This window comes from Bos grunniens, chromosome 12, assembly GCF_055505025.1.
Source record: "Bos grunniens cultivar Pamir isolate PY7600 chromosome 12, Bosgru_T2T1.0, whole genome shotgun sequence".
Classification (NCBI taxonomy): Eukaryota; Metazoa; Chordata; class Mammalia; order Artiodactyla; family Bovidae; genus Bos; species Bos grunniens.
In genome coordinates, this window is record NC_141176.1 from 25,333,513 (window position 1) to 25,358,838 (window position 25,326).

Sequence of the window (25,326 nt, forward strand, 5' to 3'; positions counted from 1 at the left end):
CAAAAATTACTACTTTTTTCCCTATGGCACAGCTAATATAGAATCAGAAGCTATATTAACGTAAGACAAATGCATCAAAGCTTTGGGTTAGCAGAATTCGTAAGAGAAGGCTATATCTCTTGCTATTTTCTAAAGTGAAGGAAATGTATGAAGCTCATTTAAAAACTTCTCACTTCACACCTGAGCAAATGTGTTTTAGGCACCAAATCAATGCTTTTATATAATCACTTAAAAATTGGAGAGCCACTTTGAATTACAATTATAATCAAAATTAATAGCGTGACATTTTTTTTTTCACCATTAAACATCTGAAAAAAATTATCCCTTGACTTTACCAGGGGACTGTGTCACCAGTTGATTTCAAAACGACCCTGGCTATCTCCTGGTTAGCTCCGGTTATCATTGACTAACATGTCACATCCCACCTTTAATTAGCTTTTGCCAAAATAATGTGAAGACAAATCTGCTTATATTTTCTCAAACCAAGGAAATACAGGGGTGTAATGTTTTAAATTAAACAAGGTTGATATTCTCATAAGGATAGAAGAGCTTAAAAACAGTTATACCAATCCAGAGAGCCCTTATTCTTATTTCATATACTAAAGTAGCTTTAAATATTGTATTATATCCTTTTGGAAGGTTGGACATTAAGCAGCTATTGGATGACTTGCAAAAATAGCAAAGATTATTTTTCTAATATAGTGCCCAAAACAATAAGATTTCTAATATGGAAGAAAAAGATTGATTATATTTAGTTAATGTATTATTATCTTGAAATGCTCCCCTAAGCTTATGAAATTCCTCCTTTAAATTGTTTAATTTATTAGAATGGAGTTTCATTTAGTAAGTGGCTAATGGTCACATCATTCAATGTGTTATATAGAATGGGTTAATGATTATGACTTTTATTATATCATAGTAAGACTTTTGAATAATTTATTAATGTTAATAACACTGATTAAATAAGAAGATGGGCTTGTATATCAAGGCTTTGCTACATAGGATGGAAATTTCTAATTCCAGAAAACAAAGGCATATGTACCCATCCCTCCTTATATGCATGTATATCTTTGTATATTTGCATTATTTATTCATATATATAATCTGCAATGAATTTGTTTTGGTCAAGTATAATTCACTTGTCTCAAATTAGACAGGTAAAGCCAAAACAGCAGCAGCAGCAACAAAGCTATCATAGTATCATTTAGAGACTTGAATTTCACGCTTCCTTTCAAGCACCTGACATTTTCATCTTCTGGCAGCCCCATTTTTAGTGCCTCCCTCCTGTTTGGCCAGAAATTAAACCTTCACAATCTGCCATATCCCCCTGAAATCTGATTATAAATCACATCTGTATATCTTCTCAGCAGCAGGCAGGAGCTTCATATTGGGTTGCAGAAATCTACACGGCTGGAGCTAAACTGTGATTTTATTCAAACACAGCATGAAAGCTGGAGAATCATAGGCATAGCTAATAAATAGATCTCTAGGAGAAGATATAAAATACAGAAGGGGGTCAAACAGAACAAAGAAACACAGGCAGATGGATACAGTGTGGTCTCCGTGGCAAAGGTTGAACAGGAGACTGCTTCCTATCCAAATTCCTACCAGGAGCCATCCTTGAGTTAAAATTAACATTTACTGTGCTTCCTATGTGCGGGCAATGATCCAGCTCTGGTGATACCAGGACAAAAGAGGGTGGTCCCAAGTCCTGAGGGAGCTTAGAGTCTAGGGGATCGATACACAGTGTGGTAAGCTAGTGAGGGACAGAATGCAACTAGGAAAGAGAGGTGGGGCACGTGGCCAGGAAGGGAGATGGGACCAGAAAATACTTCTTACTGAAGAAGAAGTCTGAGATGTATCTAAAGTTTCTCACGCTGATGCATAATGGGCAGACCGTTGAACTTGGAACCAGAAGCAGATGGTTTGAGTCACAGGTCCAGCGTAATCACGCATTAGTTGTGCGATCCCTGGTAGGAATCACAGCTGCTTCCTGATCCTGAACTTGAGTTTTCCACAGTTTCTAGAGTTCCTTTCTCATGAAGCATTCTAGATTCTAGCTTGAGGCAGGGGTCAATATATAGCAGGACAAAAGCTAATAGAGTTTTGCCAAGAGAACACACTGGTCATAGCAAACACCCTCTTCCAACAACACAAGACTCTATACATGGACATCACCAGATGGTCAACACCGAAATCAGATTGATTATATTCTTTGCAGCCAAAGATGGAGAAGCTCTATACAGTCAGCAAAAACGAGACCGGGAGCTGACTGTGGCTCAGATCATGAACTCCTTATTGCAAAATTCAGACTTATATTGAAGAAAGTAGATCATTCAGCTTTGACCTAAATCAAATCCCTTATGATTATACAGTGGAAGTGATAAATAGATTTAAGGGACTAGATCTGATAGATAGAGTGCCTGAGGAACTATGGAATGAGGTTCCTGACATTGTACAGGAGACAGGGATCAAGACCATTCCCATAGAAAAGAAATGCAAAAAAGCAAAATGGCTGTCTGGGGAGGCTTTACAAATAGCTGTGAAAAGAAGAGAAGTGAAAAGCAAAGAAGAAAAGGAAAGATATAAGCATCTGAATGCAGAGTTCCAAAGAATAGCAAGAAGAGATAAGAAAGCCTTCTTCAGCAATCAATGCAAAGAAATAGAGGAAAACAACAGAATGGGAAAGACTAGAGATCTCTTTAAGAAAATTAGAGATACCAAGGGAACATTTCATGCAAAGATGGGCTCAATAAAGGACCGAAATTGTATGGACCTAACAGAAGCAGAAGATATTAAGAAGAGGTGGAAAGAATACACAGAAGAACTGTACAAAAAAGATCTTCATGTCCCAGATAATCACGATGGTGTGATCACTGCCCTAGAGCCAGACATCCTGGAATGTGAAGTCAAGTGGGCCTTAGAAAGCATCACTATGAACGAAGCTAGTGGAGATGATGGAATTCCAGTTGAGCTATTTCAAATCCTGAAAGATGATGCTGTGAAAGTGCTGCACTCAAGATGCCAGCAAATTTGGAAAACTCAGCAGTGGCCACAGAACTGGAAAAGATCAGTTTTCATTCCAATCCCAAAGAAAGGCAATGCCAAAGAGTGCTAAAACTACCGCACAATTGCACTCATCTCACACACTGGTAAAGTAATTCTCAAAATTTTCCAAGCCAGGTTTCAGCAATATGTGAACCATGAACTTCCAGATGTTAAAGCTGGTTTTAGAAAAGGCAGAGGAACCAGAGATCAAATTGCCAGCATCTGCTGGATCATCGAAAAAGCAAGAGAGTTCCAGAAAAACATCTATGTTTGCTTTATTGACTATGCCAAAGCCTTTGACTGTGTGGATCACAATAAACTGTGGAAAATTCTGCAAGAGATGGGAATACCAGAGCACTTGACCTGCCTCTTGAGAAACCTATATGCAGGTTAGGAAGCAACAGTTAGAACTGGACATGGAACAACAGACTGGTTCCAAATAGGAAAAGGAGTTCGTCAAGGCTATATATTGTCACCCTGCTTATTTAACTTCTATGCAGAGTACATCATGAGAAACGCTGGGCTGGAAGAAACACAAGCTGGAATCAAGATTGCCGGGAGAAATATCAATAACCTCAGATATGCAGACGACACCACCCTTATGGCAGAAAGTGAAGAGGAACTAAAGAGCCTCTTGATAAAAGTGAAAGAGGAGAGTGAAAAAGTTGGCTTAAAGCTCAACATTCAGAAATGAAGATCATGGCATCTGGTCCCATCACTTCATGGGAAATAGATGGGGAAACAGTGGAAACAGTGTTAGACTTTATTTTGGGGGGCTCCAAAATCACTGCAGATGGTGACTGCAACCATGAAATTAAAAGACGCTTACTCCTTGGAAGGAAAGTTATGACCAACCTAGATAGCATATTGAAAAGCAGAGACATTACTTTGCCAACAAAAGTCCATCTACTCAAGGCTATGGTTTTTCCAGTGGTCATATATGGGTGTGAGATTTGGACTGTGAAGAAATTGAGTGCCGAAGAATTGATGCTTCTGAACTGTGGTGTTGGAGAAGACTCTCAAGAGTCCCTTGGACTGCAAGGAGATCCAGCAAGTCCATTCTAAAGGAGATCAGTCCTGAGTGTTCATTGGAAAGACTGTTGCTAAAGCTGAAACTCCAGTACTTTGGCCACCTCATGCGAAGAGTTGACTCATTGGAAAAGACCCTGATGCTGGGAGGGATTGGGGGCAGGAGGAGAAGGGGACAACAGAGGATGAGATGGTTAGATGCCATCATTGACACAATGGACATGGGTTTGGGTGGACTCTGGGAGTTGGTGATGGACAGGGAGGCCTGGCGTGCTGTGATTCATGGGGTCGCAGAGTTGGACACGACTGAATGACTGAACTGAACTGAACTGACCCTGCTGCTGGGAAAGACAGGGCAGAAGGAGAAGGGGGCGACAGAGAATGAAATGGCATAATCTACTCAATGGACGTAAGTTTGAGCAAACTCCAGGAGATACTGAAGGACAGGGAAGCCTGGCACGCTGCAGTCACTGGGGTTGCGAAGAGTCAGACACGACTGAGTGACTGAACGACAACAAAGCATCAGATCTGGGATGCTTGGCTTCTTGGGTTAATGAGAAAGAGGAAGAAAAGAGCCTTGAGGGCTTCCCCTCCATAAACAAAGGACTCACCCATGGTCTTTTCCCACTATGTGATTGTGGAATAAGCATTTCAGAGCACATGAATGGTGCCTAGAGATTAAATGCTGATTTTTTGCACATTTCTCTGAGTTATTCTGCCACATAAACGTCATTAAGTAGTCAAGAGAAAGTGGGAGGGTGGCAGAGATGGCGCCACCTCCAAGTTCAGTTTTTGTTTCAGATGCAGGATGGGGAAGCAAATAGAATATTAATTTTTAAAACCTCTGTCTTAATGTATATAAATCTTGTGTGCGCCCTTAATCACGTTCCGACTCTTTGGGACCCCATGGACTGTAGCTTACCAGGCTCCTCTGTGTATGGAATTCTCCAGGCAGGAATACTGGAGTCAGTAGCGTTCCCTTCTCCAGGGGATGGAACCCAGGTCTCCTGCATTGCAGGAGTATTCTTTACAGACTAAGCCACTAGGGGAGCCCATGTAAATCTTTTCTCACTGCTTATTTTTACTGTTGCTGTTTAGTTGCTAAGTTGTGTCTGACTCTGCAAACCCATGGACTGTAGCCCACCAGGCTCCTCTGTCCATGGCATTTTCCAGGCAAGAATACTGGAGTGGGTTACTATTGCCTTCTCCAGGGGATCTTCCCAACCTAGGGATCAAACCCACATCTCCTGAATCTCCTGCATTGCAGGCCAGTTCTTTACCACTGAGCCACCTGGGAAGCTGATTTCTAGCAGATAATGGTTAGGCCTAGAGTTGACAGCAACCCTTAGAGCAAAAAAGTTAAATGTATTTACCAAATCTTATAGCGTATAGTCTGCAAACAACAGCCAAACTTTATTACACTCTTACATTTCTGAGTTAGGTGCTGTAGAGCAGAGCCTCTCAAACTTTCATGTGCATGTGAATCACCTGGATGGCTTATTAAAATTCAGGATTAAGTTCAGTAAATCTGCTGTGGGGTCCAAGGCTGTCCATTTTTTTTTTTTTTCGTTTCATACATGATATTTTACATGTTTCAATGCCATTCTCCCAAATCTTCCCACCCTCTCCCTCTCCCACAGAGTCCATAAGACTGTTCCATACATCAGTGTCTCTTTTGCTGTCTCGTACACAGGGTTATTGTTATCATCTTTCTAAATTCTGTATATATGCGTTAGTATACTGTATTGGTGTTTTTCCTTCTGGCTTACTTCACTGTGTATAATAGGCTCCAGTTTCATCCACCTCATTAGAACTGATTCAAACGAATTCTTTTTAATGGCTGAGTAATACTCCATTGTGTATATGTACCACAGCTTTCTTATCCATTCATCTGCTGATGGACATCTAGGTTGCTTCCATGTCCTGGCTATTATCAAGGCTGTCCATTTCTAACAAGCTCCCTAGGTGATACTGGTGTTGCTGCCCACGGACCACACTTTGAGCAGCAAAACAGTAGGGGATACAACAATGAAATAGCATTTCTGCTCTTAAGAAGCTTGTATTTTCCTACAAGATAGACTGTTCTTATATTAATGCTTAAAAATACCAGCACGAAACTTCTCAGATTTTATAAGTTGCAGAAAAATATACATAAAATTTACCATCTTAGCCATTTTTAAGTGTTGTTGTTTAGTTGTGTCTGACTCTTTGCGACCCCATGGACTGTAGCCCACCAGGCTTCTCTGTCCATTGGATTTCCCAAGCAAGAATACTGGAGTGGGTTGCCATTTCCTTCTCTAGGGGATCTTCCCGACTCAGGGATCAAACCTGCGTCTCCTGCATTGGCAGGCGGATTCTTTATCACTGAGCCATCAGGGAAGCCCTGTACAGTTTACTAGTGCCAAAAATATTCACATTGTTGTACAACCAATCTCTAGAACCTTTTCATCTTGCAAAACTGAAACTCTATATCCATTGAACAACAACTTCTCCATTTCCCCTTGCCAAGCCCCTGGCCACTCACTCTCCACTTTCTGTTTCTATGAATGTGACTATTCTGGATACCTCATAGAAGTGGAATCAGTATTTGTCTTCATGTGATGGCTAGTTTCACACAGCATAATATCCTTAAGGTTAGCCCATGTTGTATCATTTGTCAGAGTTTCCTTTGTTTTTAAGGCTGAATGATATTCCACTGTATGTATGCACTACATTTTCTTTATCCATTTACTTGTCAATGGACAGATCATTTTAAGAAACTTCTAGTACTTTTCAAAACACATGCCTGAATGATTCTCTGATATATAATACTTATATTTACCTTGGGGGCTCAGTTCCTCTCAAAAAGCCAGTGCCAAAGAATTATAAATTTTTAGCATGCTATACTATCAGAAGTCCGTAATCAGAATTTTAGTTTCTCCTGAAATAATAATAGCAATAATAGAATCACTAAAAGCCTAATAACATATCAGACATTTTTTAGTATTCCAGAAATCCCTCATGTCAATATTTAATATACAGTCAGTCACTATCTTGGGGATTTGCATTAAGGGCATTTAACGGGTTGCCCCCAGGGGACCCAAGGAAGAAAGCTATTGCTTGCCTAGATGTCCCTCCTCTGCTTGGGTACCATGACAATAGCTGTAATTGCACCTAAGCAGTTAGGAATCTTTCTTAATTTGAGGGGTGCTTTAAATTCAGAACACTGAAATAATTGACTATGAAAGGATTATATAAAATTTATTATACTAACAGATAATTTAAATGTATCTGTAGAAATCAAATTGTAAATAACATAGAGATTAAAATGTAGATTAGCTTGGGTAATTATTTATCCTTTTCCCCTAGGGCATTATATCTGATCTGTGTTCCTTGAAACATTAGTATCCTTTTAAACACTGACAGGTTTGTGTAAAGAACATTTTCTCTAGACGAATACATTTGGGAAACACTATTTATTCCCACCTCTTAGGGTTTACAAGGCTTCTTGGGTGAGTCTGGGGCCTCCCCAAAACAGATGTGGAGACAGGAGTAGATGTGCAAGAGATTGATTGGGGGGATCGCCAATGAGATAAAAGGGGAGGAGCTAGAGAAGGCATGGAGAACCTTCAGACAAGGATGCAAGCCCCACCTCTGTGAAGGAGAGAGGGGAAGGAGGGTTGCATAGGAAGAGTCTCCCACTATGGTACAGTGATAATTGTTCCGGAGACTGTCCAGGAGACTTTCCTGTGAATCCTCTAAGGCAGATAGAGGAATACGTGAAGACAGCAGAGCCCTGGATGTACTTCTCAAAAAAGCCACTGTGTTCCTCATTCTCATCTAAGACATGCCTTTTGTTTCAAGACCCTAATGAAAGTTTTCCTTTATTATCCAGTTTCTTACACTAAAGTGAATGTAAGAATGACAAAGAGAATGATCTTTTTATGATATGTGTATGCCATACACTGTTACCGCTGATTGTGATTTTTCATTTTAAACTCATTTTATCCGCATGTACTTTGAAAAGCTTTATGCTTTGTATATTCCCAGCAATATCACTTTATATTTGAATAAATTGAGGACTAGTGATTATAAAAATTATTACCCACTCATTCACTCATAACAAAATATGATGGACTCTCTAGGATGAAGCCAGATGCTAGGAGGACAGGGATGAAAGGAGGAGAGACAGACAAGCAACAGCCAGTGGGAGTGAGAGACACCTGCCCTGGGGCTGACAGGGAGGTAAGGCCAAAGGCTAGATCTGAAAAATCACGTTGGAGTTTGCCAAGTGTTAGAGTAAAGTGGGAAGTGTTTAGAGAGACAGATGAGTGTTCTCAAGTGAGTAAAGGGAGGAGGAACAAGGGCCACCCGGAACGAGAAGGGACAAGGCGGGGGTTACAAAGCAGAAGCTCTTCCTTCCAGGTGGGCAGGGCCTGGCTCATTCAAGAGCCTGCACCCCCGCCCCCTATTTTATCCCAGTGGTGATGTAGCACTAAAGAATCAGATGCAGGAAAGAGATGCCATCGACTTCATTTCAGAAAGCCCTGGAAGCAGGCAAAAGGTAACTGAAGAGCCATGAGGAGGTTGCTACAGTGATGGGTGTATGAGAAATGACGGGGGCTGAGCCAAGGTAGTGACAGTGCGAGCATGAGGAGAGAGGGACTCGGGCATTGGGGAAATAACCCCTATTATGTTTTATTTCTAGAAGACATTCTAGTTTGACACATCATCTCAATGTTATGCACCTTTCCCAGCCCTTCTCTTGCCCTCAGTGTCAGAACTGCCACACTGAATTGTCCACTCCAAACAGATGCAGTCAATCTTCCCACTTCCCTGGCTCTTATTTGCAGGGGAGGAAAAGAGGAGAAATGAGATACCATCCCATTATTTTGAAGACCTAAATACATATCACTCCCAGCTAGTGGTTCTTCATCATCCTAAGATTCTGCCATTCTCAGTAGAGAATTCAGTTCACAACTAATCTTCAAACTTTCTGCCCAAGCACCCTCAAGTTTAAGATACATAAAAAATAAAGTGAATTCTTGTTGGCATTTAATTTTTTATGCATTACAAACTTTCTACAGAGTTGGGCAGAATCTCAGATCACTGAAGCTGGTGTTTCCCAAGGGGTAACACACACACACACACAACCTGGTGGATGAAGGAGCAGTGAGCACAGGTAGCCTGGGTGAACACCTGTCCTGGAAGGTGAATAGGACTGTGGGCACAGTCTCTCAACTTACCTGCTTCAGAAAACTTCACCTCTGGGGGGAAACTTCCACCTGCTGATCCTTTTTTGACTCATTTTAACTGATCTGATTTCCCATGACCTCCTTGCCACATCCCCTCTCCCTGTTTCCCCTCCCCTCCCTCATCGTTACTCTAATTGACCTGTTGGCCATTCTCTTTTTTAAGAATACCATCAATTGCTAATAAAAGACATATTAGAAGGCAACAATTAGCTTGCTGCCTAAAGAGAGGTCATCCTGTGAGACTGCAGGGAAGATCTTCCCGAAGTAATGGGGACATCAGGTTGTATGCACTGGGCCTTGCCCTGGAGCCAGGATGCTATAATAAATGGGGTCATGGCCAGGAGCCCTGAGGAGAGTGTCCCATCTGCCCGACCCCCTAGCTCCCACCACCACCACCCTCCTGACCAATCTGGACACAAGGATCAGAAAGGCAAGACAATCTCATATAAGTAGTGTGGGCTTCAATTTCAAGGTTTGAGTGGTACATTAGATTTACGCGTTTTCATTCTGGTGGTGTGAGCTTAGGAGACAAAGGAACCATTTGGGTGTATTGAGCTTCTCTTTCGGGGTCCTGATAACGTGTAGGCAAATGCTCTTCCCTTAGTCCCTTCTCATGGCCCATTTCAACAAGGGCCCCTTGATTCACAGCCGTCTCTGAGTCTTCAGAAAAGCCAGAGTCTGTCTGAAGCCACAGGCTTTCAAAAAGCCCACAGAGGCAAACAGAGGTAGGCCTCCCAGATCCACAGCCCTGCTTAGACCAGCTTCCTTTACTGGCTGACAGGCAGTGGGTAGGAGTGGGTCAAAGAGAAAGATGGGAAAAAGTCAAGAGAACAGATATGAGATGAGAACAGATATGTATGTTCACTTAAAACTATATAATAGTATAACCAGAATCCTAGTTGTCCACACAGATCATCTCAAAATACAATGCTGCCTAAAACATGTATCACTGAAGAATCTGAGAGATAGTCAATATTAAGGAAATTTTAAAAACAAGCATTATTGTTTATGGACATGTTCTTATGAAATAGAAAAACCGTGGTCAACGCCGAATTCGGGGAAGATGAAGAATGGGATGGAGGAGGGACACATGCCGCAGGTTGTTACTCTCTCCTAAGCTGGGTGGGTGGTGCACGGGTGACAGTCATATTTGTATATTTTTAATAAAGTATTTCAGGGACACAAAAAAGTAATAAAAAAGGGAAGCCAAGCTGGAGACCACCTCTTTGCAATCTGTCAATGTATGTGTTGCAGGGTGGGAGCGGGTTGTGTACAAACCGCCGGCCCCCAGGAACATGAGAGTTGTGGGTTCGGACTTCTGTGGCCTGCAGCATGGTTTTTTGTGACCTAAAGTCAAGGCCAAATGTTAGATCCAACCTTAGAAACAAAAGCCTCTTTTGCAAAATAACATAGAAAAACAGAGTATCTAGTATTGATACAGGCCCTAAATCCCTTTTGTGAAACTTATGCCATAAACCACAAAACCCTTTAGGGAAATGTTGATTTCTTCAGTGGAATCAGAAATGGAGACACCTTGAGAATATTTATCTGCAGGAAAAAAAAAAGGCTACACCAGACTCTTTAAGGGCTTGTGGAAACTTAAAAAAAAAAAAAAAAGTTTCACAAAACATGTCAAGTATGGCTGTATTTTTATACTTATAATTCCATTAGGGTGCATGCGTGTGTGCTGCCATGTCCAACTCTGTGACCCCATGGACTTTAGCCCTCCAGGCTCTTTTGTCCATGGAATTTTCCAGGCAAGGATACCGAAGTGGGTTGCCATTTTCTACTTGCTTGGAACAAACATCTGATTTGGAGTTAATTTCATCTACTCCCATTTTTCCACCTGGGTCTGATATTTTCTGTGTAAAGGAAATCTGTTGTTCTCACTTCTGCAGAGCCATGTGGGCTGAGCCATGTGGGCTGAGCCCAGGGGCAGGCCTGGAGGCAGAACACAGCCAGAGGCTCCTGGGCCTCCAGGCCTGCTGGCCCAGGGCTACTAAGCTGGAGATTAGCAACATTTCTGTGCAATCCCCTGTAAGCACCACTCTCCCTCAGGGCCAAGTCGGCTCTTGATTTTCCTTCCAATCTTTAAAAGAAAGTTAAAACGAGTGCATTTTTGCTCCAGTTTTCCTCATCTCATATACTATATATGTGCTGAAAGGGACCATGTATGAGGGCGTAGTGAGTTAACTGTAGAATCATGAATAATTTGAGTTTCAGCTGCATTTAGCATGGATATCTTCCAAGGATGAACATGAGGGATTAGCTTAATTTTTTTAAAAAAATTTATTTACTTATTTCTGTCTGTGCTGACTCTTCCTTGCTGCCTGGGCTTTTCTCTAGCTGTGGCGAGTGCAGGCTCCTCACTGTAGAGGCTTCTCTTGCTGTGAAGCGAGGCTCTAGGGTGCACGGGCTTCAGCAGTTGCGGTTCGTGTGCTCTAGAGCGCAGGTTCAGTAGTTGTGGAACACGGGCTGAGTTGCTCCGAGGCATGTGAAATCTTCCTGGACCATGGATTGAACCTGTATCCCTTGCACTGGCAGGCAGATGCTTAACCACTGGGCCACCAGGGAAGCCCGGGATTAGCTTAATTATTATGAGGTCCCATCGTACGGTAAAATTTTCTTCTTCTACCTCTCCGAACATCTTCTAAAGCTGAATATATGCTTGATGGGTGACTAAATCAAAACTGGACATTGAAATAAAAGTCCTTTACAAAATAAGCATCATAACCCTCAATTAGAATTAAATTAGGTAAATTACCCCTCTGAGGTACCTGATAACATTTATTCTTCAACCCACTGTCTTTACCCTCCAGGGCCCGACAGGGACACTAGAATAGACAGTGCTTGCTTACGTCCCTTCGCTAGTCCATCTAGGCTTGGCAGTCACCCTTGCCAGTTTATGGAGAGCTACATAAGGAGTAAAAAGATAGGAAGAAAAAAGTCTCAGGGTAGCGATTTACCAAACATGAAAATCTCTGGATTCTTCAGAACACTTAATCCTAACAGCATACCAGATTTATAAAACCAGTGTAGAAGCACTCTTAAAATAGAAAGACATTTGTAATACTCTCAACTAAAATTCCAGGCAAGCATGTCAGCCACAGTCAGCAGTAAATAAGTCTAACACATGGTCAGAAGGCAGGTTTATTCTTTAGAAAGTACTAGACTATATTACAAGCTACTACGTCTAAGAGAACCTAAATACACTTACATTCTAAAAAGTATGTCACCTATATCGCAGCAACACTAGTTTGACACAACCTGCAGAAAACCTGTAAAAATCACAACCGAGTCTGTTGATCAGGAGGTTAAATTCCGAAGGCGCTTTGGTTCTGAAACTCACTGCAGAGGAAGCACCATGGGTGGCTCCATGAGAGACACGTGCATGTACCTGAAACGAGGCCCACAGCAAGCTCAATACATGCCAAGGGCTTTGGTTTCATAAAATCTCACGTGGGCCCCAGAAAACCGTCTGGTAGTTTTAATGGAAAAGAATGAGCTGGCTGACTAGATGTACTCTGGAAAGTGTTAGTTGCTCAGCTATGCCTGACTCTTTGCACCCCCATGGACTATAGCCCACAGGATCCTCTCTCCACGGAATAGGTAGCCATTCCCTTCTCCAGGGGATCTTCCCAACCCAGGGACTGAACCCAGGTCTTCTGCATTGCAGGCAGATTCTTTACTGAGCCACCTGCTACTCTCCAAGGTGACAAATTATAAATCTAGGCCCTGCCAAACTGATATTCTTGGTTTGACATGCGACCCTACTTTTCCAGCCCAGCACTACATACAATTTGTTCCGTTTTTTAATTCTGAAATTACTATCACTTACTAAAGTTTTAAGTAGTGAGCCTAGATAAGAGAATTTCTGGAACTTACTTTGAAGCCTTGTACTTCTCCCTGATTGCTTGCTGAGGTCGATGGGGTATACTGAGGCACGTTTTATGTAGCTCACTCAGGCAAGGCACGATTTCAGTTAATGAATAGCCTGTAAATGTGGCGAGGGTTTCTGGCTAATCAAGACAAAAGAAATTTGTATCATAGAGCTTGAAGATCTTAATATATGATATCAGAAATCTGAAGATAAAACTGTGAACTGAAGGGAGTTAATAGGTATACTTAGTAAGTATCCATGTTCATCTCAAAAGAAACCATAATCCTTCTTCAGAGCCTTTAGGAATAAGGTATTAGGAAGAACAGTCCGAGTTCTAAATTTGCTCATATCATACAATTATAAATGCCTAATTTAGGGGAAGTTTATTCTCTTATGAGCAGGATTTTTACCGGCCCCTGAAGAGCTTCAACTTACTTGAACACTCTATTTAGATAGAATATGGAAAGATTCTTAGCCAAATGCAGAATAAGAAATAAGAATTTTAGAAAATAAAAGTAGATGCCCTGCTCTCTTAGCACAAAAGTGAACCTTCAGAACCAAATCTTAGGGGCCCATCTCTAATCCTGCCAGCTATCACGAGCCAAGAAGCAACAATAATTCCCTGTTCCCTTGAAAGCCTCATACAACCTCTGACCATCCTAACTGGACCAAGGTTCTTTTACATGGAGGGGAAGAGTCAACATCCTTTGCCTTGAAGTGGTCAGTGCTTACGCTACAAGGGCACTCCCTATGTACGTGTGGGCATTGGGGTTTCCAGGCCAGCTTCCACTGAATGAGCATGTCACCACCACCTCCTTGACTTCCTGCACCCTCTGCGCCCCAGTGAGCTAAGCCACAGAGTCCAAGCCATGAACACTGACCGGCTACATGTTGTAATCTGGGGGTTAGGCAACTAGTTCCTTATAAAACTAACTCTCCCTCCTAACAGGCTCACCAGTTTTAAGCCTTGAGTTACTAAATAGACCTGAGGCCTTGAGGATCATCTTGTTGGTTAATCACTTGTTGTTGTTTAATCACTAAGTCTCTTTGGCAACCCCATGGATTGCAGCCTGCCAGGCTCCTCTGTCCATGGCATCTCCCAGGTAATAATACTGGAGTGGGTTGCCATTTCCTTCTCCAGGGGATCGTCCCAACCCAAGGATTGAACCCACATTTCCTGCACTGCAGGATACTTTATCACTGAGCCTCCTGGGAAGCCCAAGGATCATCTAGAAAGAATCAGTTAGAATCTTACCCAGAAGTGCCTGTTCACAGTGTAGTTTGCCAGGCAATAAGCAGCTGCAGCTATCAGTGAAGGAAGGTATTTCAAGAACGGGTCAGCTTCAAGGAGACTCAGTTCTGCTACATACTAAGCACAAGAAAGAAAGTCTCATTGGAATTAGGAATCTGGCTAAGGTTCCAAGTAAACCTAGAAATGTCAAGGGAACAAACTGTCATCTTTGTTCAATGTGTATCTAGTGATAAGCACAGAAAGAGATGCTCAAAAGTATTCACTGAGTCAATAATCACCATGCCTGTCCATAACCAGAATAACATCCAGGTTTTAATACATTTAATTACAAGTAAATTTCAATATTGTATAGGCAAGGATCAATATTTGGCCTATCTATACAGTGTACGTGATAGGTTACCTATACTAGTACTGCAGGTTTATGCTGGTCAAATAGCATTCCTCTAGCCACTGGAGAAGGCAATGGCACCCCACTCCAGTACTCTTGCCTGGAAAATCCCATGGACAGAGGAGCCTGGTAGGCTGCAGTCCATGGGGTCGCTAAGAGTCGGATACGACTGAGCGACTTCACTTTCACTTTTCACTTTCATGCATTGGAGAAGGAAATGGCAACCCATTCCAGTGTTCTTGCCTGGAGAATCCTAGGGACGGGAGAGCCTGGTAGGCTGCCGTCTATGGGGTCACACAGAGTCGGACACGACTGAAGTGACTTAGCAGCTAGCCACTGGAGTAGACTGGAGTCTTCAGTGAAAGGCAAAAATATGTCCATATTATAGCTATTAATTTATCAGATGGGGGTGGGGAGGGATAAACTGGAAGATTTGGATTGACATATGCACACTACCACATATAAAACAGATAATTAATAACCTATTGTAGAGCACAGGGAAGTGGAAGTGAAAGTCACTCAGTTGTGTCTGACTCTTTGTGACCCCATGGACTATATAGTCCATGGAATTCTCCAGGCCAGAATACTGGAGTGGGTAGCCTGTCCCTTTTCCAGTGGATCAGGCAGATTCTTTCCCAACTGAGCTGTGAGGGATCACAGGGAACTCAACTCAATACTCTATAATGACCTACATAGGAATAGAATCTAAAAAAGGGTAGATATACATACATGTATAACTGACTCACTTTTCTATACAACAGAAACTAATACAGCATTGTAAATGAAGTATATTCCAGTAAAAAAATCAATTAAAAATTTATCAGGCAAATGCATGTTCATTGGCTAGAACAGTACCAGGGGGGACTTATCAGATTAAAAGAAACATACTAGGAAATTTATAGAGATGTTCTTCTTGTTCTTTGCATAGCATATAAATACCAGATATATTAGATCATAGTGGATGGGAACCAGGTTTTCCAAACCAATACTTTAGTGACTCTAACTAAAATTCTAGGACTCCAAAATGACCAAATAGTGCTTCTTTACTTAACATGTTAGAATGAGATTAGAGCCAAATCAAACCATATTTATCTTGTTTCCTTTCTGTAAACCTAAGAGGTACTGCTTGCCTGTGGTCTGTATACAAGAGAATAGTTTCCAAGCTTACATTTTTTTTTTTCTAAGACCTGTGGGTGATTAGACAACCCACATCTGCCAAACATGATTAATGGAAACGTCTCATTGTTTCTTCAAACATGAAGAAGTCATGTTCTTCAAATTAGTTCTCTTCCAATTGCTAAAAAGCTTTTCTGGGCCCAAGGCAAAGAACTGAAAAGGAAGGAAGAACTGAAGGAGGCTACTTGTTTTATCCAGTTGGCACTGAGGTTCTTGGAAGTCACGTGGCCTACCTTGGCCAGGTTCTCAGTCCTGATGCACACTCCTTGCCTCCTTAAGTACTGAAGGAGGAACTGGTTGGTAGTTGGCACTGTCAGATCAAAAGCCAGGACCTTCAGCAGCAGGTGTTCCATTCTCAGCAGTTGTCGTTTTGTGTAGGTGTCATCCGTTATGTAGACAAACTCATCTACTTCGGGTGGATATATTTCTTCATATTTCCTACAAAAGGGAAAGAGTTTGGGAAAGTGAAGCTTGGATCCTCTGACTCTCTTTCTTGTGCTATCCCAACCAGGCTTGTCACGTGGCCCTCATAGACTTAAATATCACTTATAAATCATGAAATGGCACAGGTGTGAAAAAATACAGAGGCTTGTTTCCATAAAGAGCATGAGTATGACAAGGATATGTCATACTTACTGCCCTGAGTAGTAAAGAGACAATTTTCAACTAGGGATTTTAGGTTTTGGCGTCTGATAAGCTGAAAGATTCTGAATGACAGACATGTGGGTAAATTCCTCTTAATTCTACAGACTCCATCTTGTAGAAAGGAACTTTATGTTGAACATGATGATAGGGAAAAAAAAAAAAAAACCTCCTTAGGCCTTAGATTTTTTTTTTTTTTAAAAGATTGTACCCAGCTTTTTCTATTGAATTAGCAAAAGATGCTATGTATCCGAGAGAAAGATAATGATTTCACTGGTATCAATTCTTTGCTTTTGCTTTTGCTTCTCCTTTCCACAGGGAAATTTTTGCAAAATTATAGTAATTACTAAGTATAAAGTCTGAGACCAGAAGAATAGAAAGGAAACTACTATTCACCATCAGGTCACTTATTTAAAAGAAACTTAGTCACAACCCCAGTGCTTTTCTACACAAATAAGGCTTCCCTGTTGGCTCAGATGGTAAACAATCTGCTTTCAATGCAGGAGACCCGGATTTGATTCCTGGGTTAGGAAGACCCCCTGGAGAAGGGAATGGCTACCCACTTCAGTATTCTTGCCTGAGGATCCCATGGACAAAGGAGCCTGGTGGGCCACAGTACTTGGGGTCGCAAATAGTTGGACCCAACTAACACTTTTACTTTTAGCCACAACCCAAACCTTTTCTACACAAATAGATATTGTTATGAATGACTGATAGTAACAGGAATTAGCTAAAATAGTTTATTCACTGTAACCAAATAAACTGGGTTATTATGAGTCATTTGCTAGAGCCTGGAGAAGGCTTACATAAACCCAAATCTCTTTAAACGGGGCTTTTACTCACTGTAGAATACAGCCAAAAGACTATACTACAAAATAATTGAACTAGATTCTGAATTTGAGCTGATGGTTGCCTTAGTCATGATACTGAACTTGTTAAGAGGATCTTCAACATCCAAGTTGAAGAGTGAACATGTGGTGAGATTCAGTTTCTCAGTAAACACTGTAAAAAGAATGATATTTTATCAAAGGAGGCATGAGTAAGTTTTAATTATCAAGCACTGTATTTCTCCAATAAATGGGAACAGAAATCAAGTGTTTAGACAGGCTGACATTTCACGATATTTGAGCTGAAGGACTTACGAAGCCAGGAGAATAGCTGCTGTTCCTACAAGCTGCAGTTTCCCTCTAAGAACAGACATGCAGGAAAGAAACCTGTCCAGGAAGTTGACAGCCAGGTAGAGGGTCTCTGCGCGGAGCTTGTACTCTTCTCCGACCTCAGCCAGCCAGTCCACCAGAATGGTCCGCATGCTTTCTGTGATGTCTGGTTGTTTCCTCATGTAGTGTGCCTTGGGCCTGTGTCTGATCTGTTTGGGGAGAGAGTTTTTTTGATGTTTAAATGGTTGTTATCTTAGAAGGATCGCTCCACAGTACAGTTGCTATTTTTAAAAAGCTCATGAGCAGAGGTTAGCAGGAAACTCAGTCAAAAGCCAGAGAAATCTGTACGTCATGATATGGAACAAAGGGTGCAATTCTGGTTCTGTAATGCAATTTAGTTAACGAGTAACTTCAAGGAGGGGGGACATGGCAATAATGGTTCTTCCCAAGAGTGAAATACTTAATATACAAACCCTTTTGAGACATAGATTAATAGTCCAAGTAACTGCTACTCACCACACCCAACTATTATTTTTCATAAACGTTCTCATGTTTAGATGTCACAAGAATGCCATTTGCTAGTGGTCATGGCCAAGAGCATATAACTATGTTAAAACAGAGTGCTTCAGGTGCTGGGAATTGAAGGAGAAGTTGGAAAAACTCACTTCAGCTTCTCTAAGGTACTGATGAATTTCTTCAGCATATTCAGTCACATTTATCACATCTGTACCAAAATCTGATGCATCTTCAGACTGAGAGTGGAGAGATGAATCTACCAGCATAGGGGAAACTGCAGGGGGTTCAACATTATCAGGTAAGACATTTCATTTCAAAACTAGTTCCATCCACTAACCCTCTACAGGCAGCTGTGAAAACAGTTACTATTCCAGGGAGTTCTCTTGCTAGTTCTATGCTACTGAACAGTGCAGGCGATTACAAAGACAGGGTACCGTCAGCCATGGGCGAGTCCCATTACCTGTGTTAAAATCCAACAGGAAGTGAAGGTCTGACTTGAGTGCGCTGGTGTCTACTTCATACGCATCCTCTAATGCCATCCCCTTTCGCCCTGGGCAGCTATCTCTGTTCCCCTGTTCAGGCTCATCCATGTAGATATCAAATCCTTGCTTGGCAGGTGCCTGAACCCTACTGTCAGACAGCGCTTTCTTTCCAGCTGGAGGGTAGACATTTTCTGATCCAGAGAAACACCTGAGTGTGGTGAGCTCCTAGAAAAGGATGAAGTTTTTGTGTTAGAGGCTTACCCCAGAGCCCGCATAGGTGCTGAGAACCCATGTGACTCAAACCAGCAGGCTGGAAAGATGAGAGCAATCTGAATTTGAAATATCCATGTCTGCAACTGAATTTCAGAACCTGAAACTTCCAAAGGATTACTTTGCCCTTATCTTTGTCTATATGTGACATCTGGGGAAGGAGCTAACCTAAGATTTGTCATCTTCCTCACGTATTTATCAAAGGAATGCAAAATTATAGAAAAAAAGAAAAATTACAGCTCTCCTCCAAAGTGAACTAGGTACCACATGTTGGGGGGCAGGGGGGACTGTAAATCAGCTTTTGTGCTTGTAGCATGCCAGGTTTTTATAACAACCATGCAAGGTTCTTGACACATAGTTACAGAGTCCTCCTTAAAGTCAACTTTTAGTCAACAGGCTCCTGGAAAGGGCCCATTTATACACAGTTATTCAGAAACATGATGCTTTTAGAAATGTGTACTATGAGTTAATTCTCCTACAAGCTATGGAACACTATTGTATGACATAATGAGAAACAGAAATGAAATTCTAGACATTTTTAAAAGTACAATCAACAGCATTTTCTCAGCAAATTAGATGTGGGGTGGAAGAAAAAGAAGAGTCAAGGATGACAAAGTTTTGGGGTTAAATAATGAGAAGAATAGATATTCCACTTACTGAAACGAGGAAGACTTTGGGAAGAGCAGGTTGGGGCTGGAGTCAGTGTTTGGTTTCACCTAAGTTTGAGATGCCTACTGCATGATCCAAGTGGAGATGTCAAGTAGATAGCTAACTTGAGCCTGAAACTTAGCTGAGAGTTCCAGACCAGAGACAGAAGAAGGAATCATCAACAGAAAGATGGTATTTGTTGCCAGGAGACTTGAACAGATTGTGAAGGGAGTGAGTGCCAATTCAGATCAAATACTAAGCTCTAGCACACTCTAACTTTCAGAGAGTGGATGAAGAAGAACCAAGATAATGAGGTGTGGCCAGTGAGCAAGATGAGAAACCAGAAGAGAGCTATGTTCTCTGGGCTAAGTCAGAAGAAACTACTTCAAGAAAGAGAGAATGACCAATAATGTCAAACGCTGCCATTCAGACAAGTAAGGAAAGGATTGCGAATTGAGTCAAAGAGAGGGACTTCCCAGGTGGTCCAGTGGCTAAGACTCTGTACTCCCAGTGCAGGGGACCTGGATTCAATCCCTGGTCAGTAAACTAGACCCTGCATGCCTCAGCTAAGAGTTTGCATGCTGCAACTGAAGAACTGCATGCCACAACTAAGACCCATTGCAGCCAAATAGATAATAATTTTTAAACAAATATTTACAACTTTAAATAAGAATTGAGTCAAAGAGAACAGAAGAAGAAATCGAGATAGAGTATTTGTTCAACAAATACTTGCATGCGACCCTGGCCAGGCATGATTTTTCTAAACACTGGGAGTACAGCAGAAAACCTGACATCACAAATCCCCATCCTAATAGAGTTTATAGTAGAAAAATTCTCAAGAAATACTGCCATAAATGGGACAGTTGCTGTAAAGAGCTTTGTCATTGAAAGGTTTTTAAGATTGGAAAAAAAAAAAAAATCACAATATATTTGCATTTGGGTTTGACCCAGTAGAGAAGAGAAAACTAGGAAGAGAAAGAAGAGCTGATGGAATGATATCCTTGAAGAGGCAAGAGGGCATCAGGTGTGCCTCACACATGGGGTGCACCTTGCGTAAGAGCAGGAATACATAGGTCACGCAGCAGGAGGAGGGTGGCAGGGTATACGATACATGGGGGCATGTGGAAACTCTTACAGTTGCATCTATATTTTTAGGAAAATAGGATATAAAGTTATAAGCTGAGAGGCAGGACGGAGATAGAGGCTTTAACGGATAAAGAGAGAAGGGAAAGTATAAAATAAAAGATTTCTGTAGGACGGTTGTAGAGGAATCTAACCGGGAAATGCAGAGGCAGCACCAAGCTACATAGAGGGTAACTAACAGTTATGAATTCACAGTGAAACCACGAAGCACACAGGGTAACTGCCCATTCAGGAGAGGTGTTAGACTTCGTGTTTTATTTATTTATTTATTTTTAATTGGAGGATATTTGCTTTCCAATTTGTGTTGGTTTCTGCCATACATCAACATGAATCAGCCACAGGCATACATATGTCCCCTCCCGCTTGAACCTCCCTACCTCCCGCCTCATCCCAGCCCTCTAGGTTGTCACAGAACACTGGGTTTGAGCTCCCTGCGTCACACAGCAAATTCCCACCAGCTCTCTATTTTACATAAGGTAATGTACATGTTTCAGTGCTACTCTTTCTATTCATCCCACTCTCTCCTTCCCCCACTCTGTTAGACTTCACGTTTAAACAAGTACACCACGTCGCTAAGCAAATTAAGTTTGTTAAAACCACCTTTACTCAGTTTTTTCCAAAGCTTGAAACAGATTACTTTGGGTAATTTTCTCCCACTAACCAGATGCCACCAAGACACAAATGACTTGTGTCACTGTGTAGAAGAGGAGTAGGAATAGTCAGTAGATGAGGAGAAGCTTCTGATCTGGCCTCCATCATGACTTTTGTTTGGGTGGGAAGGCTTTCTCAAACCTCTCAAATTTTCTCACCTGTAAAATGGAAAGAATACCTGCCCACCTACTCCACTATACTACCGCCAATGTCGTTCCACCACAGAAGCTGGTGTAGTAACAGACTTGAGGAAGTTTTTTTGTTGTTGTTGTTTTAATCTCAAAATGCATTCTTAAGGATCCAAACTCCTTATTTGCATTTTAAGTGTTGAATTTATTTACCCTCTGTTTACATTCTGTTAAGGGAGGTACCTATGATTAATTAAGCACAAGCAACCAGACATCAGATGGCCCACGATCTTTTGCCCAACTGTCCCCAGTCCTGGGGAGAAGCTGACTTTCAAAGCACACATTTGGAAGTAATCTAGTATACTGTGATCCAATCCTGATTCTAACACCATCACCAATGAACTTAAAGGTTATCCGAGATGCTTCAGGCACAGCCTAGGTCAATCTGAATACCATTCTGATCTAGAGAAACACCAGTACCACAAGTTTATTTTGGAGAAAGAAATCACAAACCACTCCAGTATTCCTGCCTGGGAAGTTCCATGGATACAGAAGCTTGGCAGGCTACAGTCCATGGGGTCGCAAAGAGTCGGACACAACTTAGCAACTGAACAACAATAGTTTATTCTGGTGCATTCACAATGTCCTTTTAGCCCAGAACTTAGGTGCTTCCCTGGTGGCTCAGAGGGTAAAGCGTCTACCTGCCGTGCCAGAGACCCAGGTTCAATCCCTGGGTCAGGAAGATCCCCTGGAGAAGGAAATGGCAACCCTCTCCAGTATTCTTGCCTGGAGAATCCCATGGATGGAGGAGCCTGATAGGCTACAGTCCACAGGGTCACAAAGAGTCGGACACGACTGAGCGACTTCACTTTCACTTTCTTTTAAGTGACTTTACACATATTTGACTTAAACAGTTCCTAATAACAAAGAAAATTATTCAATATTGCTAGCTGAAAAAGGATCATTTAAAAAATCAGTGCCCCTATAGGCCAGATTCCAGGGCTGAATACTCAAGGGGAGTTTGTGCAGAAAATCTCAAGAGATCCCACTTCCCACCAAGACACGAGGGCCTTTCCAGCTCTTCCCAGGCATTACCTGGCCACAGGTCCTCCGGTACTGCCCATTCTCAGTTAGCACTCCTAGTACTGTTCTTTGTGGCGGATCCTGGCCCAACTGGCCTCTGGTTATCATCTGACAGGCATCAGGACCTCGGGACACTGGAGCCAGCACTACTCCACTCTTGGAGCTGCTGAGATGCATAGCCTCAGTCTCCACAGCTTACTGCTGTCAAGGAAGAAGAAACAGACAAGCCGGTGAGTCAGCCTCTTCCCCAAGGATCCAAGGATGCTGAGACTCTCTAGAAGACAGAGCCCTGTGACACATGATCTTCCTTGCAGTTATTAGGTTTGAAAGGGCCTGAGCCACAGTGCAAGTGATCAAAGCCGCTTTAAACCAAAACGGTGATTTGAATCTCTCCAGCCTTTCTTCCAATACCTGGCTGATGGCTGGAAGGAGAGAGGAATATGACAAACCTCTAAGCCAAGACACTAACCCCCACATTAGTGGGGAGTCCAAACCTACAAGCCCGGGTCTTTCCTAGCTGTGATGCTTATCCATTACTCCACCACCCCCTTCCCTGCAAACCAGTGACCCAGGATACATCACTGTGGGAAAGTACGTCCCCTTCTCAAGAGACAAGCAGAGTGCTCTTCCGCGGCCTTCCTCCCACAAGACAGAAGGCCCCCAAATCTGCTTGGAACCCACAGCGGACCTCGCTCTTCTCACTCTTATCTCTTTACACATAAGTCTCGAACAATTAGTAAATGCACACGAGGATTGGGAATAAGGGTCCGCTGAAAGGGGCGGGGCCGGGGCGGGGCGGGGCGGAAGGGGAAGGAGGTGTTAATAGATTCTAGCCGGGGCACTGGGCTCCCAGCGTCTGCAGCCCAGCTCAGAGCTAATTACTTTCAACTCCCCCCGCCCTCCGCCGGCCCCCGCGTCTGTTGAATCGGCCAATCAGCGCAGCTCCCGGGCCTCGCGGGGGCCGTTTCCATGCCAACCGCAGGGGGGCGTGCGCGCTCTGCGGCCTCATCTCTATGGCGACCTCCTCACCCGACACGCTCTGGGAGGTCGCACCGCGACCCCCGGGCGTTCAGGGCTGGGTGGGGCCAACCGGCGGCGGCCCTGGGCTCCTCCTAAGCGGCCCTGCCCGGGCGTGCCCGGGCGGGCAGCCGCCCTGGGCGCCCACGCCCCCACTGTGGCCGGAGTCTGTAAGGGAGGAATACCCGCCCCGTGATGGCCGGGGTTTGGAAGGGACTGTTTTTACTTGAACCAGATCCCCCAACAGCCGCTAACTCCTCCCGCTAACGTCTTTTCCGCGGCCCGCTCCTGAGAACCTTGGCCCGGGAGGGCGACGCGGGGCCCTCGGGGCTGCTGAGGCCGTGGCGCCTTGACCGCGCCGGGCAGACAGCGCGGCTCACTTCCCTTTCCCCCAGCTCACACACCTAAGCGTACTCCCAAAGAGAGGCCAAGTGGCAGCCAGCGGACCTCTGGTTGGAGTCGCGCCTCTTCGTCCGTAGTGGTGGCGTGTCCTCCTCGGTCATTTTGGGTCCTTGCGCACCGGAGGCCACTCCTGGCCGGCCTGGGTTCAGGTGCATGTAACCCGACAGGGCGGGAGAGGAGACTGGGGTTTTAGGGTCGCACGTGGTGCTCTCAGTCCCAAGAAGAGGGACCTGCCTCGACGGTTCCGGCAGCCCCAGCGTGAAGCTGGCCCAGGAAGAGGAAGGAACGCGAGTGGCAGCGACGGGGTCTGGGACGTTGAGCGGGGATAGCGGGGAGGCTGGGAACTAGGGACTGGGCAGGTGGCCTGGCCACGTGGGAAGGAAATCCTTGGATCCGGGGTCCGCAGCAAGGTAGGGTGGAAGCAGGGGGCCTAATCTGGGGGTAAGAGGTGAGGGTAGGGAGAAGGGGCCTTGGCCAAGCAGGAAGGGAAGAGGGGTCCTTGGAAACTAGGGAGCCCTGGAACTTCCAGAGGTAACTAGAGAGCCAGGTATAAGAATCTTTACCTTTATTATTTTTTGAAAATGTTCTTGTGCACACACACACGCACGTTATATATATGTTACTGCTTTTGTCTGTTTTTAATTTTTAACTTCCCATCTCTAAGTTCCCATCCATAAAACAGATTTTGGAAACCATTCAAATGGTCGTTTTAAGAACTGGTTATTTCCTTCTTCCTTGTTTTGAATGAAAATAATTGCTAATCTTACACCTCTCCCAATTTTTTCTTAAGTATTCTTTATTAATGGGTTCACCCAGCGATCTGTGTATGCATTGCTTTAATGGGAAAATTGAAGTATTCTACAGGAAGTGAGGATGAAAGCGATTGAGTCAGGTGTTAAGAGGCAGTTAGGAGGCATCTTGCAAATCACTCCTGGATGCCCAAGGAAAGTAGAAATGGATTTTAATGTGAAACTAACTTCTATACTTTTATTACCCACTTTCATTCATTGGGAAGCAGCGATCCTTTTGCACCCTGGAATTCCTATGCCTTAGGATGTGAAGGCAACACAGGAGCTCTGGTAACAACTCAAATTGTGGCAACATATGTAGGCAGGCACCAAATGGTTGGTTTTGCAAGGTGCTGCTATCTGGTGAGGAAAAGAGCCTTCTGCCCCCTTCT

The 25,326-nt window shown here is 43.2% G+C and overlaps 1 protein-coding gene across 7 annotated transcripts; it reads right to left on the reverse strand.

The window, feature by feature from the left end:
- Positions 1–12,443: 12,443 nt before the first annotated feature.
- On the reverse strand, positions 12,444–24,467 carry CCNA1 (cyclin A1). 7 transcript variants are annotated; one of them, XM_086329351.1, is made up of 9 exons: positions 24,149–24,467; positions 22,740–22,928; positions 18,783–19,029; positions 18,472–18,596; positions 17,792–18,015; positions 16,241–16,445; positions 14,447–14,560; positions 13,197–13,330; positions 12,444–12,708 (listed from the first exon to the last, which is right to left on the reverse strand). In XM_086329351.1, exons 2-9 carry the CDS (start codon positions 22,902–22,904, stop codon positions 12,657–12,659), a joined length of 1,266 nt encoding a protein of 421 aa, XP_086185477.1. In that variant the 5' UTR covers positions 22,905–22,928; positions 24,149–24,467; the 3' UTR covers positions 12,444–12,656. The 7 variants fall into 7 exon arrangements, with proteins under 7 accessions (XP_086185477.1, XP_086185474.1, XP_086185472.1 ...); XM_086329348.1 differs by lacking the exon at positions 24,149–24,467 and adding an exon at positions 23,416–23,646 and having other exon boundaries at positions 22,740–22,925; XM_086329346.1 differs by lacking the exon at positions 24,149–24,467 and adding an exon at positions 23,416–23,646.
- Between the last annotated feature and the right edge of the window lie 859 nt (positions 24,468–25,326).

Coding starts and splice junctions, on each gene's coding strand:
- CCNA1 (XM_086329351.1), bottom strand. CDS start 22,904: ATGCATCTCAGCAGCTCCAAGAGTGGAGTAGTGCTGGCTCCAGTGTCC. Junction 19,030..22,739: donor ACCGGAGGACCTGTGGCCAG/GTAATGCCTGGG, acceptor ATCCTTTTCTAG/GAGCTCACCACACTCAGGTG. Junction 16,446..17,791: donor GCAGCTATTCTCCTGGCTTC/GTAAGTCCTTCA, acceptor TCCCTTTTGTAG/GAAATATGAAGAAATATATC.